This window comes from Periplaneta americana, chromosome 8, assembly GCF_040183065.1.
Source record: "Periplaneta americana isolate PAMFEO1 chromosome 8, P.americana_PAMFEO1_priV1, whole genome shotgun sequence".
Taxonomy (NCBI): domain Eukaryota; kingdom Metazoa; phylum Arthropoda; class Insecta; order Blattodea; family Blattidae; genus Periplaneta; species Periplaneta americana.
In genome coordinates, this window is record NC_091124.1 from 42772501 (window position 1) to 42789543 (window position 17043).

Sequence of the window (17043 nt, forward strand, 5' to 3'; positions counted from 1 at the left end):
GGAAACCCTAATTTAGTTATTCATTTTTCCTTGGTTCCCATATCTGTAGGAGGCGAGAGGAGCCCTGTGCTGCAGGAGGTCAGTGTGACGATCTTCAACAACAGTGACTGCACGAAGGCGTACTCCAGTCCGATAGTTCCCCGCCGGAACTATCCCGAGGGCATCATCAGCTCGCAACTTTGTGCAGGTGACCCGAACGGAGGCAAGGACGCCTGTCAGGTGCGTGCGGTGATGCTATGATATCAGTTCTCTATTGGATGACATCTTATGCTTGTTTCGTTTCTCACTTTTGTCCTTTCTACTGATTCTTTCTCCATCTTCTTTCTTTCTTTTCTTTCCTATTTCTTCTTTTCCTTTTCCAGCTCTTGCTCTTTCCCTCTTTTATTATCCTATTTTACTTCCTTTATTTATTTTCTTCTCATTTCTTTGTCTTGTCTCTTTTTATCTCATCCCCTTTCTTCTCTTGTTTCCACTTATCCTCTAGCCACTCTTTCTCCCCTTGTCTCCCTTTTTCTTCTCTTGTCCCCCTTTTTCTTCTCTTGTCCCCCTTTTTCTTCTTTTGTTCCCATTTTTCTTCTATTGTCCTCCTTTTTCTTTTCTTGCCTCCCTTTTTCTTCTCCTGTCCGCCTTTTCCTTCTCTTGTCCCCCTTTTTCTTCTCTTGTCCCCCTTTTTCTTCTCTTGCCTCCCTTTTCTTCTCTTGTGCCCCTTTTTCTTCTCTCGTCCCCCTTTTTCTTCTCTTGTCTCCCTTTTTCTTCTCTTGTCCCCCTTTTTCTTCTCTTGTCCCCCTTTTTCTTCTCTTGTCTCCCTTTTTCTTCTCTTGTCCCCCTTTTTCTTCTCGTGTCCCCCTTTTTCTTCTCTTGTCCCCCTTTTTCTTCTCTTGTCTCCCTTTTTCTTCTCTTGTCTCCCTTTTTCTTCTCTTTTTCTTCTCTTGTCCCCCTTCTTGTCCCCCTTTTTCTTCTCTTGTCCCCTTCTTCTCTTGTTCCTTTTTCTTCTCTTGTTCCTTTTTCTTCTCTTGTCCCCCTTTTTCTTCTCTTGTCCCCCTTTTTCTTCTCTTGTTCCTTTTTGTCCTTTTTTCTTTTTCCCTTGTCCATTTTTCTTTATCCTTTTTATTTTCTTTATTTTTTCTTCTCTTGCCACATTCTTATCTCTTGTTCGTTTCTCTTCTCATGTCCTTTTTATTCCCTTGTGTCTTTTTATTACGTCTTCGTTAATTTCCTCAATTCTCCTAAATTCGTCTCCTTTCTTTTCCATTTTTAGTTTCTCACACCTTCTTCTCGCTAAGTACTATAACTAGGCCTACTAAATCCTGTTTCAAGCTCACCGAACCTGAAACAATACCATTTTTTTATCTTGTACGGACAAGGGACCCAAAGGCTTACACTGCAGCCTTAGGCTTATTGTGCTTACCACTCCTATTCTGTGAATGATTGGGTAGCCGAACGACCGCGCTCTTGTACAAGTACAGCACGCCGCATCGAACTTAACCCGGGCTACGATTATGATGATGATGATGATGATGATGATGATGATGATGATGATGATGATGATGATATCTGTATTAATTATGGCGAAATGAGTCCATGGTCCAACGCCGAAAGTTACTTTGCAATTCTGCTTCAATTGGTTGATGGAAAACCTCGGAAAAACCCAGAGGTAACGTGTCCGAATCAGGATTTGAACCCGTCTCCGCTCCTTTCAAGGCCAGGCGCGTTAACCGTTACTCCACAGCGGTGGACTAAACGATGCCATGCGCGAACGTGATTAACTTTACGTACTGAACACTACAGTATGGCCTGCAAAACGCAAGGGCTTCGGATGATCTGAAATTGTATCTTCTTTTCAGCAAGAAGTATAGCCGCTGCATTATTCTTTTGTAATATTGCCATATTCCAATGCTCATTTCATGGAATATAATGGTATTTCTTCATTTTTCTTAATTCCAATGTTGTACCTGTGTTTATGTAACAACTATTAATGCAATCATAAGTAGAAGTCGCAAGTGAAAAAGTGTCATTAGCTGATAAGAAGGAAGATTCTATTGCTTTATAGGTATGCATGTACTAGTACTTGCATTAACTTATTCTGGTGGATCGCAGTGGACCAATGTTCATAGCTATTGACTGTTATGTTTATGTTGCTATAATTTATACTTCGTTCCGTAATATCTGACAGGCGAAGTAAATATTGCCGGTAAAGGAGAGAAATATCATTGCTATTGAACCAAAGGAAGAGGTCTCAGTTGACACTTGCCTTGAAGTGGGTAAAACGCTTCAGACACATACGTACATAGGCTACATACATACCGCCCAATTTCAAGATAAGCGTGAAATGAGATCTCTGTCATTGGTTCAATAGCGATATTATCCTCCTCTCTCTCTCTCTCGGGAATGTTTACATCTCCTATCAGACATTGGAACGAAGTATATTCTTCCGCTCCTCTACACAGTGCTCGTTACTGAAATCTACCGATTATTGACGTAGAATACGTGTTTCCCTGCACCCAGTATGGGCACAGCAGAATGCCAATGTTATTAATAGTTAGGCCATGAAATAATATAACTTGAGTGACCATGTCCAATGGCGCCACCTCTCTTAGCTACCGACATGAGGGCGCTGAAGTTACGTATAAAGCTAGTCGTTCCGCGCGGACTCTCTCAGTAATATCTCTGCATCGAGAGCAACTACAGACTTTTGTAACGACTCGTTTCATTTGTAATCCCGAGTTCTGAAATATTAAAGTGATAATAGACACATAAGATGCATTTTGAATGAACCATAGTGAAAAAAAAAATTGTTGTGATCTGGGACTAATTTTGGAATATTACTTCATATCAGTGGCGGCTCCTGCGTATTTCTTAAGAGGAGGAAAGAAGGTAACAGCACGAAATGACACCTTCTTAACTGAAACATGCTACAAATTAGCCAACATGCATACATGTAAGACCAGGTAGTGTTGGGGTTGACCTTCCCTTCTGTATAGCAATAATCAGTTCTTGTAAACTGAGTTTCCTAAATTTTTCATAAAATATATTGTTTTAACTTCCATTCATTGTTGAATAATTGCACAAATTAACAATTACAAGGAAATTCACCTCGCAGCATTTTTCGAGCACATTACAGCATCACACGTGTTGGAAGAGACTATAGCAACTAACACGTAATCGGAACCACGAAAATGGGAATGGGAAATAATCTGAGGAAAGCGAGAACACTGCACCCACCCACGTGGTCTGTGTTGCCACGTGTACATTGTACAAGTTCAGTATCACATGTTTTTGAAGAATATCAGTTCTTGTAAAGTCAGACTACCATTCTTGTTCAAAGTTGCCGGTGCCCAAATTTTTATGTTAAAAATAATGTAGTTTGGAGTACTACTTTCAATTTCAAATATATTTGTACAAAACTGACAACTTGGCTGTTGCCCTGTCTAGTACGCAATGAACGGAAGTGAATTTCAGGGGCCAAAAAGATCTGCAATACTAACGTAGAACTACTTCCTCTTTGTTTTATATAAACACGACTTTAACTTTCAAATATCCTTGAAAGTTTCAAACCTTGAATAGTAGCCTATATAAAGTGCAATGAATAAAATTTTTTATTTTTAATTTAAAAAAAAAGTTTATATGATGTCTTTCATAGCGTTGCGTTAAAACTGTTTTATTGTGCCTCCTTCTAGTTGTATTATAGTCCGGTTGAATGCAAGATCGTTAGATGGCAGCGGTAGCGAGCTTGCTGCACGACCAGTCGGTTTCTATTTCCCGCCCATGACTGATTCAGAGGAGGATCTCCTCCCTCTCCGTTCATTTACTTGCTTTAAAACTCTGCTTCTTCTCTGGCCGCTAGCGCGCTGTTGTCTATGTGTGTTAACTGCAGTAAAAGAGGAATAGATTGCCTTTCCTCCACACAAACAATCTCGCATCTTTCTCACAGTTTTCTAGCAGCACATGAGCGCGCATCGTTTAAAACTCAATCAACCGAGGTTTTCTTATAGCTGTGAACTTAAAAATGATCGAATCTTCCTTGAATTTCAAGGCACATATTTTATTTGGTATTTACTTTCAAAAGAAGAAAAATGTGAGGAGGACGTTCCCCCCTTCCCTCCCCCGAGGAACCGCCACTGCTTCATATGAAAACAAAATAAATTATATTGCATGCTTTTCATTAATTACTTATCTTATCATAGACCCATACTCTGTATCTGTAAACCGAAACAAAAATAAAACATTCAAACTAACACAACTCGTGTAGTTTTATTCCTGAAACTGGATGACGTAATCCGATTGCCGGTGCATTCCTGATAGAGTACTTACAGATTTCGTAGACAGTCCTGATTTTTTGCCTGAATAGGTTGGCAAACTGCATTGACTACTAACCAATATGAGCATTATTCCTCGAAGGAGGTCAACAATTACACTTGTCAGTGTGAAATCCGCCAGATATTATAGTCCTCCTACATTATCTCTGCCTGAGGAATCATTCTGCAGTGCCTGGGAAAAGTGACACAAGTCAGTTTCCACAAACCTTTTTTGATCATTTATTGACAACTTACGGAACATCTGCTCGCTTGGAAAAAGAGACATAAGTATTTCTCCCATTACAATAATTCATACAGAAAAAAATCAAATCGACATAAACCAGTGTAAGTTGTCAATAAATTATCAAAAAAGGTTTGTGGAGACTGACTTGTGTCACTTTTCCCAGGCACTGCAGCATTGTGCTTACTAGAGACGAACAACGATCGAGAAAGCAAGACTAACAGCGCCCGCAAAGCCGAAAACCCGCACGACAATGTTCTATACGTAGCGTCGTTGACGTAAAGACTGCTTGTGAGTGTTTCGAGACGTCGAGATTGATCACTCCCGAAGTCCGAACGTCAAGCAGCCTTGAATCATCACAGTTATTTACACCTGACTGAACTTTTATCTACTTTGGCAACTGTTATATATGTAATAAACAATCAAGTAGCCTGTTTGAAACACAATCTCTTGTTATATATACAGACGTGGACAAATTATTAACAAAATTGACGATTTTTATGATAATTCTGTTTACAAAATTTGATTTTTCAATTTAGACTACAGTTGACAATTTTGCATCTTTCTATCATTACAATAGACAGTCTTCAATTTAAACTACAGTTGACAATTTTGCATATTTCTATCATTACAATAGACAGAAATATGCAAAAATGTCAACTGTAGTTTAAATTGAAGAGTTAAATTTTGTAAAAATATATAATAAAAATCTTCAATTTTGTTAATAATTTGTAAATTAGCAAAAATGTCAACTGCAGTCTAAATTGAAGAGTCAAATTTTGTAAAACTATAAAATAAAAATCTTCAGCTTTGCTAATAATTTGAAAATATCCAAAATTTCAACTGTATTCCAAATTGAATCGAATTTTGTAAAAATATATAATAAAAACCTTCAGTTTTGATAATAATTTTTAAATATGCAAAAATATCAAATGTAGTCCAAATTGAAGAGTTAAATTTTCTAAAAATATACAATACAAATCTTCAATTTTGCTAATAATTTGGAAATACGCAAAAATGTCTACTGTAGTCTAAATTGAAGAATCATATTTTGTAAAAATATGTAATAAAAATCTTCAATTTTGCTAATAATTTGTCCACGTCTGTAGTACGTCCGCTCAAATGAGATTCCACTTGCACCTACCTTGAGCGGGAGGCGTCAGCTGTTTCAGTATGGAAGCACGTGGCTGGTTGTTGGTACGCCAGCGCTGTTGACAGATCTAAGTCGGTGCTCCGAGAACAAGTTCATATAACTTAGTATTTGGTTTCAGACGAGCCCGGAAGTATAATACAGTTAGCTCAGAACGAGGCAGAGGACAGTAAATGTATATTGTGGCTTTTGTGTTCCATATAGGCCTAATATAAATAAAAAATAAAATAGCTTCAACGTCAAACTTCCCAATGCAATGCGTAATAAAACACAAGCTACCCAATATGAGTTTCCGTATCAAAGAAATACTTTAATGGAACCATTACATTCAATTGGGTTTAAATATAAAATTCATGGATCTCAACCAGCAGCAATGGAATCATTACGAATACGGATATGGCGTTCCTCGTATTTACTGAATATAGAGTATTATCGACAACTGGCTTATGAAGAATATACATGGTATGATACCCATGACGGATTAAAGTGTCTTTAGTCAGATGAGTCAAGTTATTGTGATAACAATTTTTTTCTTCAGGTAAAGGACACGAATAGTAATTTTACATGCGAGGGGAAGAAAAGGTTTCATTCCAGGAGCATTATTCGTTACCCATCAAAGTATGTGTGATGTCCCGGCTGATTACCGTGGGACTATGAATTCTAAAATCTTTGAAGAATAGTTTGAGGAATGTTCGCGAAAACGACTGGAAGAACAGTCTTTCATCATTATGGATAATGCCCCATACCATTCCCGTATTGTGAATCCTGTACCTACCACTAGATCAACAATAGATGTCATTAAAACGTGAAAATAACATCCCCTTGCCTACGCCAGTCCCAACAACAAAGTTGCATCTGCTACAAGAGATACAACGTAGCCATTACAGAAAAGGTGGATGTAGTTGAACTATCATCAAAATACGGCCATGTTGTACTACGACTGCCCCCCTACCATTGCCATAGATTTAGTTTAGTCGGAAGAAGACGAACAGAAATGTCCAGTCAGAAAATGCATTGGGAAATAAAACTGTTCAAGAAGTACGTGATTTAATAGCAAATTAACAATAAAAAGCATTGAGTAAAGTATATCGACCATGTAAAGACAAAAGAAAGTGATTATAGCTTCTTAGAAGCTATCTTGGAATCTTGTGTAATTGATTTAAATAGTGACTGAACAGACTTTGAATAGGAGGTATTCCTGTTTTATTTCTGTATTTACAAGACGCACACGAAGGTTCACTACAGTCTTCAGAAGGGAGAGATGGCAACGCAGCGTTGTTTACATGGAACCTACTCGGAGTCGCGTGCCTACTTGCTCCCTGCGGTAAGTGTGTCCAATCGCACGTTGCAAGTGGCTCTCATTTGAGCGGACGTACTATATGTATAAACAATTAAGTAGCCTATTTGCAACATCATCTCTATCTTTCAGTGTATAATAATCCGTTCCCCTGTCTTTATTTAATTACTAGGCCCTTATTAAAAGGCTAGGAATTTTCTTTTCATATGTTTCAGATCAAGTGTGCAATCTCAAGTAAAAAGAATTTAACGTTATGTTTTATGTTTCTTAGAAATGCAAATTTACTTGAGAATTATTTTTTTTTCTATTTATATAACCATAGGTAATATCATATAATAGAACCAGAACATTTTGATAACTAAGATACTGTTCTGTTTTGTCTTTTTGTCTCATTTAAACAGTTATAATGTTATTTATTTCAATGATGTATGTTATTCAAAGTTACGAAATCTTTCCACGCCGACCAAATGCTATTTCGAGAATGATGAGCGAGACTCGAAGCGCACGAGAATGACGAGACGAGACTCGAAAGACAAATGCAACGAACACAGCGAGCGGGAGCGGCAGTTAGTTTTGTTCATATCTAGTGCTTACCACACGTCACCCCGTAGGCCTACCGAGTGGATGATCGTTCACCTCTGCTGAGGCCTGTGGACGTGAGGCCAGCAATCGGATGGTCGGCTTTGGCCCTTCATGGGCTGTAGCGCCACGGAAAAAATATGTATGTATGTATGTATGTATGTATGTATGTATGTATGTATGTATGTATGTATGTATGTATGTATGTATGTATGTATGTATGTATGTATGTATGTATGCCTGCTACTTACAGACCTGTTACTAAATCTACGTATTACTCTGTGAAAAGTTTCATTAAATCTACATACTTAGACTTCAACAAACAAAATTTGATAACACAATCTCAAGGGAAAAAAATGGAACTCTCTGCATCATAATCCACAGTTAATTCCCGATTTACCACAAAAATCGTCTGTAGCTGTATTTAGATTGGCAACAGGCCATGATTGTTTGGCTAAACACCTGCATAGAATTGGAATATATCAGTCCCCCAACTGCCCATTGTGCAACTCAAACCAAGAAATGGATTCGGAACATCTCAAAATCTGTGCTTCAGTGGCTGACCATTATAATATCTTTGAAAAATATTGGAGTGCAAGAGGTCAAATGACTTTATTGTCAAACGCCTGGTATTAGAAAACAACATATATGTATGTATGTATGTATGTATGTATGTATGTATGTATGTATGTATGTATGTATGTATGTATGTATGTATGTATGTATACCAATGTTGCCATATTTATATCAGATGTAAAATATTTGTAACAAGATGCAATTTTCCGATGTTTTGAAGCACAGTGGGAAAATCGTCGTATATTCTCGTAGCATTTAATATTGTTGGAAATTAAGAATAATAAATTAATTCATGACATTGACTCATCGGGTTTGATTTCGGTTAGTTTGGTTATATTACCTGTAACGAATAACAAATGAAACAGACGCGGTAGTACGATCTGAGAAGGTTTTTTTTTTTTTTTAACGAATCTGTATCAGCTCCTAGTTTATTTAACGCCGATGGAATTGGCGATAACGAGATCGAATTTGACGAAATGAGGAATAGCTTACGGTTGGGGAAAAGCTCGGAAAAAACCCAATCAGGTAATCAGCCCAAGCGGGAATCGAAGCGGGAACGCAGCTCCGAATCAGCAGGCTAGCGAACTCTACCGCCAGAGCTACACCAGACGCTGAGGATCATTTTTCTAAGAGAAATTAATTTTTATTGTTAGATGTAGAATAATTTCTACTTTTGGTTACAAATTTATCGAAGTTCATACTACCAAGCAAGCAGACAAAATACAGCGTCTTGGTCCTGTATTGTTAAGGGGATTACAGCTACGGGCAGTGAACAGATTTAAGTTTTGTGTTCACTGTGTCGGTATGGCATAGTTGCGCCCCGAGGTCAATTGGGAGGCCTAGGCATGGCATAGTTGCGCCCCGAAGAAATCAGGTAGCAGAATGGACATGGCATAGTTGCGCCCCGAGGTCAATTGGGAGGCCTAGGCATGGCATAGTTGCGCCCCGAAGAAATCAGGTAGCAGAATGGACATGGCATAGTTGCGCCCCGAGGTCAATTGGGAGGCCTAGGCATGGCATAGTTGCGCCCCGAAGAAATCAGGTAGCAGAATGGACATGGCATAGTTGCGCCCAGAAGAAATCGGGTAGCAGAATGGACATGGCATAGTTGCGCCTCGAAGAAATCAGGTAGCAGAATGGACATGGCATAGTTGCGCCCAGAAGAAATCGGGTAGCAGAATGGACATGGCATAGTTGCGCCTCGAAGAAATCAGGTAGCAGAATGGACATGGCATAGTTGCGCCCCGAAGAAATCAGGTAGCAGAATGGACATGGCATAGTTACGCCCCGAAGAAATCAGGTAGCAGAATGGACATGGCATAGTTGCGCCCCGAAGAAATCAGGTAGCAGAATGGACATGGCATAGTTGCGCCTCGAAGAAATCAGGTAGCAGAATAGACATGGCATAGTTGCGCCCCGAAGAAATCAGGTAGCACAATGGACATGGCATAGTTGCGCCTCGAAGAAATCAGGTAGCAGAATGGACATGGCATAGTTGCGCCCCGAGGTCAATTGGGAGGCCTAGGCATGGCATAGTTGCGCCCCGAAGAAATCAGGTAGCAGAATGGACATGGCATAGTTGCGCCCAGAAGAAATCGGGTAGCAGAATGGACATGGCATAGTTGCGCCTCGAAGAAATCAGGTAGCAGAATGGACATGGCATAGTTGCGCCCCGAAGAAATCAGGTAGCAGAATGGACATGGCATAGTTGCGCCCAGAAGAAATCGGGTAGCAGAATGGACATGGCATAGTTGCGCCTCGAAGAAATCAGGTAGCAGAATGGACATGGCATAGTTGCGACCCGAAGATATCAGGTAGCAGAATGGACATGGCATAGTTACGCCCCGAAGAAATCAGGTAGCAGAATGGACATGGCATAGTTGCGCCCCGAAGAAATCAGGTAGCAGAATGGACATGGCATAGTTGCGCCTCGAAGAAATCAGGTAGCAGAATAGACATGGCATAGTTGCGCCCCGAAGAAATCAGGTAGCACAATGGACATGGCATAGTTGCGCCTCGAAGAAATCAGGTAGCAGAATGGACATGGCATAGTTGCGCCCCGAGGTCAATTGGGAGGCCTAGGCATGGCATAGTTGCGCCCCGAAGAAATCAGGTAGCAGAATGGACATGGCATAGTTGCGCCCAGAAGAAATCGGGTAGCAGAATGGACATGGCATAGTTGCGCCTAGAAGAAATCAGGTAGCAGAATGGACATGGCATAGTTGCGCCCCGAAGAAATCAGGTAGCAGAATGGACATGGCATAGTTGCGCTCCGAAGAAATCAGGTAGCAGAATGGACATGGCATAGTTGCGCCCTGAAGAAATCAGGTAGCAGAATGGACATGGCATAGTTGCGCCCAGAAGAAATCAGGTAGCAGAATGGACATGGCATAGTTGCGCCCCGAAGAAATCAGGTAGCAGAATGGACATGGCATAGTTGCGCCCAGAAGAAATCAGGTAGCAGAATGGACATGGCATAGTTGCGCCCAGAAGAAATCAGGTAGCAGAATGGACATGGCATAGTTGCGCCCAGAAGAAATCAGGTAGCAGAATGGACATGGCATAGTTGCGCCCCGAAGAAATCAGGTAGCAGAATGGACATGGCATAGTTGCGCCCCGATGGGCATAGTACACACGAAAGTGATTGTCATAAAATAAATAAATTACTTAAAAATATTGTAGTGGTAGCTGCATTGAAATCAGGTAAGCCTAGCATATGATCAATTTTGCTATTTAAAATAACACTTTTTTTTTATCGATCACACACAATAAATGAACTGAATTTTTTTGTTTGTACACCGATATTTTAACCCTATGGTACAGGGTTTCGAAAATCGAAACTTAGAATCATTGTGAATTATTAGCTCTTTACCCTTTTCACTAAATGTAACATTCATTTTAAATTAACCTCAGTATACGTCACAAACGGTGTCAAAATCACTAATAAAATGTCAAGACTGCTAAGGCCCCATATTCCAACATGTCAGTTAATGAAGTACTGCCAACTTCATGGTGTTGATTTTAACTGTAGCCTATCGATAATCACTGCATAAACAGTAGAAAAACAGTTAATAGATTACTGCCAATTTTATGGTGTTCATTTTAACGGTTCGATAATACATATTAAGAAATCAATAAGGTTGGTTGATTACGAGGCTCGAGTTTCCGTAATGTCTTTTTCTCTGCCTATTTCATCGGGGCGCAACTATGCCATGCCATTTTCTCTACCTGATGGGAACGGGGCGCAACTATGCCATGTCCTTTTCTCTACCTGATGGGAACGGGGCGCAACTATGCCATGTCCTTTTCTCTACCTGATGGGAACGGGGCGCAACTATGCCCACAAAACAGGGACCCTTTTTTATCTGCTGCATCTTACCTGACCGTGGGGCGCAACCATGCCCTGCCCCACTGTGTATCCCTTATTCTTGTTCCCTGCTTTCTTCTTTTGTTAAGGTATGTTGCATTTTGAATATAATTACTTAAGTAGTTAATATAATAAGATATTGATTTGTGATGTCAGTGATATAATTTATTTATCTTAGGTTGTGATATATATAAATGTGTTACTTGTTTATGTATTTCTAATTTTGATTTGTGTGGTATACCATTTTAGCGGGGTTTTATTCCAAGGATTTAATTTTGGAAATAGTATCTTACTCTGTGTATCATCTTCTGGCATGTTCCAATTATGCTTGATCTTCCTTGAGATCTTTCTCCGCTATTGTTTGATTTCCAAACATAATTTAGTACTCTATTCTTTCAACGTGTCGAAGAAATTGAAGAGGTGAGAATAATATAGTCCTAAGCCACAAAGACAAAATTTTACTGGAGAGCGTGTTAAAAGTTTAGAAAGTCCAATGCTATTAGGTGCGGTATCATAATTTCTTCGGCGTATGCTTATGTCCTTTGTTGAGTAATTTTTATAATATTCCAATAGTTGCTTCCCCATATGTGTAAGAAATGAACTCAACACAAAATAACATTTTTGTTAAAAGTGTGGCTTTGCACTATTTTACTCTCAACCCTTCAATTTTCTTTTTGTGATTACTGTAGGCCTACTTATCTTTTTAATGTCAGTTTCGGAAAATGTTCAATTATATTCGAAAAAAGAATATACAATTTCGGAGTAAGCAATTTCATTTTTGCGAATAGTAATATAGAGTTCGGAAGATGTTAAGTTGTATTTTCTGAAAAAAAGAAATTCAATCTCGAAAAAATAAATCTAATATCTAAAAACTTTAATATTGTTTAAGTTATTTTTATTTTATCTTTATTTTTAATAATATTGTATTAAATTAGATGCAGTTTCAATAAATTAATATAAATTATGATGATCACAACAATTTATTCTTGTTGCCATGTAAACGAAATTGTTAATAAATTTGGTAAACGATGTTCATTGAGTGGTTTTTGTTCTCTTGAGAGAATGTGAAAAATCAATTTTATTTTAACATAATAATTATATACAGTATATATATAATTATTACATAAATGTTTAAAATATACAGGATGTTTCCGAGGTGGTGTTACCAAATTTCAGAGATGATGGCGAAGGGCACATGTATCAATTTGAGATAAGGAACCATGATCCGGAAATGACTGAGTCGAAAGTTACAAGCAAAAATAGTTGTGTGGAAATGGAATTGTAATTTGGCACCACGTGCCCTCCTTCCCTTAACTTTTGCAACAGTCGTGGAAAAATGGTATGGGCCGGATGTCTCCTACGTGGGTACTTGTCCCGATACAACCTGTGAGCTTGTCTACTGTCCCCATTGGCTCATCTGTATTCGAAAATCAGGTCTGCTTATTCCGCTCTCGTGTACTCCTCCATTTCACTAGGACTGATCGACTGGACACTGCAACTTGTACACATACACTGCTGTCTACAGACCATGTCCGTTACACATTACGCTATCTGCATTCCTTCAGTGTAGTTTCCTGTCCCTACTCCTCAGACAGCGCACTGAATGGAATACTGTAAGTAGACAACGTAAACAACGTCAGATGAATACAGTATGTGTAAGATGTACAGATAAATACACATAAATAAGGTGTACAGAGGAATAGAATTATTTCATTTCCACATAACTATGTTTGCTTGTAACTTTCGACTCCGTCATTTCCGGACCAGGGTTCCTTATCTCAAATTGATACATGTGCCCTTCCCCATCATCCCTGAAAGTTTGTAACACCAACTTGGAAACACTCTGTATATAGGCTATACTATGTTACTATATAGCTGAAAAAATTAGAAAAACGTTCAGCTCCTAAATTGACTTCATTCTTTTCTGAGTTTGGAGTTATTTCCGAAATTGAATTTATACTTTTTTTTTAAATTAAGTTCATTTGTTTATTTTAATTAATAATTTATTTAATACGAATTAACCTTTAATGAAATTAAAATTAGCTTTTCCGAAATTGTTGCTAAAAATGATGTGAACGTACTGTGACTCTCATCTGTTTTGTTTCTAACCAACAGGGTGATTCAGGTGGGCCCCTCGTAGTACGGGAAGGTGACGCCCATGTCTTAGTTGGCGTAGTGTCTTCAGGTATCGGTTGTGGGTCCAAGGCTTTCCCTGGAGTATACTCAAGAGTGTCCTCATATGTAGACTGGATAAATAACAAACTAAGCTATTTGGACAGAGTGGGTTTATAAACGATTGTGTTGTTTTCAGTAGTTTCTTATCTAGACTCTATTATTATGGTCAGTATTCAGTATCCTTACATTTTGAGACTGAGTAGGATGTACCAAGTTGATTAAGAAAATGAGGTAAGATTTTCTCTATCTTTAATACGAATGGAAGCTGGTGAAACTAAAATATCATGTGGTGACATCTGTAGGAAATGTTAGCACATTCTGCAACAGATGGCAGCACTAGTGTGCTTCGAAAAAATTCGTTAACATCGTGGTTGACTCTCCCACTTTTGTAGATTGGAACACAAAACATAATTCTTCGCAAGTAGTGGCGACATATTTAAAAGTGATAAATTACAGGGTTGTTTCCGTTCTCTGAAAACGAATTTGAATGACGTCATGTATGTCAGGAATCACACCAACAGCTGAATTGCGGCGAGAGGTGACAGACCAGTAGTGAGTGATTTTATAACCAGAGTGCACGGTGTATCACAGTAGCAATGCCCAAGAAAATCGAGCCTTTTTGGGAGGGGTACATAACAATCATTTCCGATGCCAAGTACAGTTACGTGAAAATCATAGGAGCCTGCAAAACACGTGGTTTCGTTATTTCCAAGAAAGACATCTTGTGTGTACCTAATAAGACTGGCAAAGCTCGGATGGGATTAATTCCAGAGTGGAAAAAGCAAGCAAATCTACCCCCCGTCACAAGTCGACGCATACAAATTAATTCCATTCGAGCTTTACCAATATTATTAAGTGCGCAGAAGATGCCTTTCTTGGAAATAATGAAACTCGTTTATTGCAGGCTTCTTTTATTTTCACTTAATTGTAGGCCTACTTGGAATCGGAAAGGATTGTTATGTACCCCTCCCAAAAAGGCTAGATTTTCTTGGGAATTTCTGCTGTGAGTCGCCGTGCACTCTGACTATGAAATCACTCACTACTGGTCTGTTACCTCGCGCCACAGTTCAGCTGTCGTGTGACTCCTGACACACATGATGTCATTCAAATTTGTTATCAGAGATCGGAAACAACCCTGTATTGTTCGCTAAACTACGAGTACATTCTTAGAAAAAAGTTTTGTCGCACAGACACTTTATAAGTTCCAGAAAGGACGCAGTGCACATGATCAGACATAAAACAAAACAAAACTAATTTCATTACCTCCTCCTCGTCTGAACCCGTCGCTCGTCCTCTGATCATGCGCACTAACTTCTTTCTGGGACTTTTAAGGTATCTATGCGACAAAACTTTCTAAAAGTGTACATACTGTACATTACCTTTGACAGATGTACATGATAGAAATGAGATACAGAAAAAATTCTCAAGACATTCTAATATTTGCTGTATGTTTCATTAAGACTGTTAGTCACTGCTTAAGTGGGCGAACATGTTGTTAACACTGTTAATTCCTTTATGTATATAATATTATCATTAGTAAGAATCGAGATAATAATATGTGAAACTATAAATCATAGCTTGCAGTATTTTTCTGAAGTAAACTGTTTCGTTTCCATAGAAACCATAGCTTACTACGATGTTAACACCTCGACCTGAATCAAGCCCTGTCCAATAAGACAAGAATTTTATTTCATTGTGTAGCCCATTATTATTATTGAGAGTTAAGCAATAGATTGTGCATGTTTAAGGTAGGTAATGGTTTCTGGTTTCATATAGAGTGTTAGTTGGGAGGCCGGAGGGCAAAAGACCTTTGGGGAGGCCGAGACGTAGATGGGAAGATAATATTAAAATGGATTTAAGGGAGGTGGGATATGATGATAGAGAATGGATTAATTTTGCTCAGGATAGGGACCAATGGAGGGCTTATGTGAGGGCGGCAATGAACCTCCGGGTTCCTTAAGGTATGTATTAACGTTTGAAATGGCGTTTTTATGACTAAAATTTTCTTTGTAATAACGTTAGCTGCAAAATCCTAGTACAGAGCATTGTACACATAAACAGCAATAACTCGGTGAAAGAAATTTCAAAATTGAGTAATTTTTAGAAAATATAAGTTATGGCATTTTGAAGAAATAGAATAATTTTTAATTAATTATTTTTTTAAGGAATCAAAAAGTGAAATTGAAGTTTCTGATATATGGTTATGTTAGTCTACTTTCATATGTTGTCTGATAAATATCTTTAAAAGGTTGGTTAAAAAATGTAGATTTTCCTCCAAAACGTTAATACATACCAAAAGCCAGTAAGTAAGTAAGTAATGGTTTCTGGTTTCATCCAATCAGAATGTATATCACGTATATCTCGATTGTTACCAATAATTACATACGTAATGTAACAGAAATTCTAGCTGAAGCACGTTTTTGCAACAGTCTTCTGCATGGTATAAAAATAATCTTTCATGTATCTGGTTAGTATCACCAGGCTGTATTCTTCATTTGCTATACAGTAGGCCTAGAGGAAATTGGGTCTTACTTTTGAATCAGTTGAGTACCTTTCAGTAATTGTACGGATTTGTACAGGTATGTTTTATAGCTTTCCTTTCTATTTGAAAACTTGTTTAATTCATGCATGATGGGGTACATCTGTAGACGTCCATTGTATTAGAGAAAATGCGGTAGAGTGTAATGTGTAAACTTGTGTATTGAGATCATTGTCGCAGTATTAGTTGTAGAAATTACAAAATTACCTTATTACAGTATGTGTTTTACTTTGTGTGTGTAGTATGCAAACCATGTGTCCTCCTTGCTCTGTAACTTGTAGTAAATATCTCGTCGAAAATATCTGTTTTGACTGGCAATAGAAATCTTAAAATACATTTATTTTACCTTTTAAGGATATGAAGCTTGTGTTATAGAGAAACTTGTAATGTTACATGGAGACATCAGTAAATTTGTTTTGTTAAACATATCATGTCACAAATTCATTTCATCTTTTGTATGTTTGTTCTTGTCCCGTTCATTATTCTCTATTTTATAAATTCCTTCCCTTCTTCCTTAATTTCGTTACATTTTTCCCTTTTCATATTCTTCATCAATCCAATCATCCAGTGAGTAATTCATTCACTCATTCAATTTTTCCTGATTCCTTCTTCCACTGTTACCTCATGACATCATCACCATAATTATTATTTTATTTTATTGGGTTGTTTTACGATGCTGCATCAACATCTTAGGTTATTTAGCGTCCGAATGAAATGAAGGTGATAATGCCGGTGAAATGAATCCAGGGTCCAGCACCGAAAGTTACCTAGCATTTTCTCATATTGGGTTGAGGGAAAACCACGGAAAAACCTCAACAAGGTAA

The 17043-nt window shown here is 38.3% G+C and overlaps 1 protein-coding gene across 3 annotated transcripts in view; it reads left to right on the top strand.

Annotated features, from left to right (window-relative positions):
• The window catches only part of LOC138704685 (venom protease-like), a 63321-nt gene extending 46674 nt beyond the window's left edge, over positions 1-16647 (top strand). For all 3 annotated transcript variants that reach the window (XM_069832816.1, XM_069832815.1, XM_069832817.1), the window contains 2 exons: positions 50-219; positions 13621-16647. In XM_069832816.1, coding sequence (XP_069688917.1) covers positions 50-219; positions 13621-13797 — 347 coding nt within the window. In that variant the 3' untranslated portion in view covers positions 13798-16647. The remainder of the gene's footprint in view (positions 1-49; positions 220-13620) is intronic.
• The last annotated feature ends 396 nt before the right edge of the window (positions 16648-17043 follow it).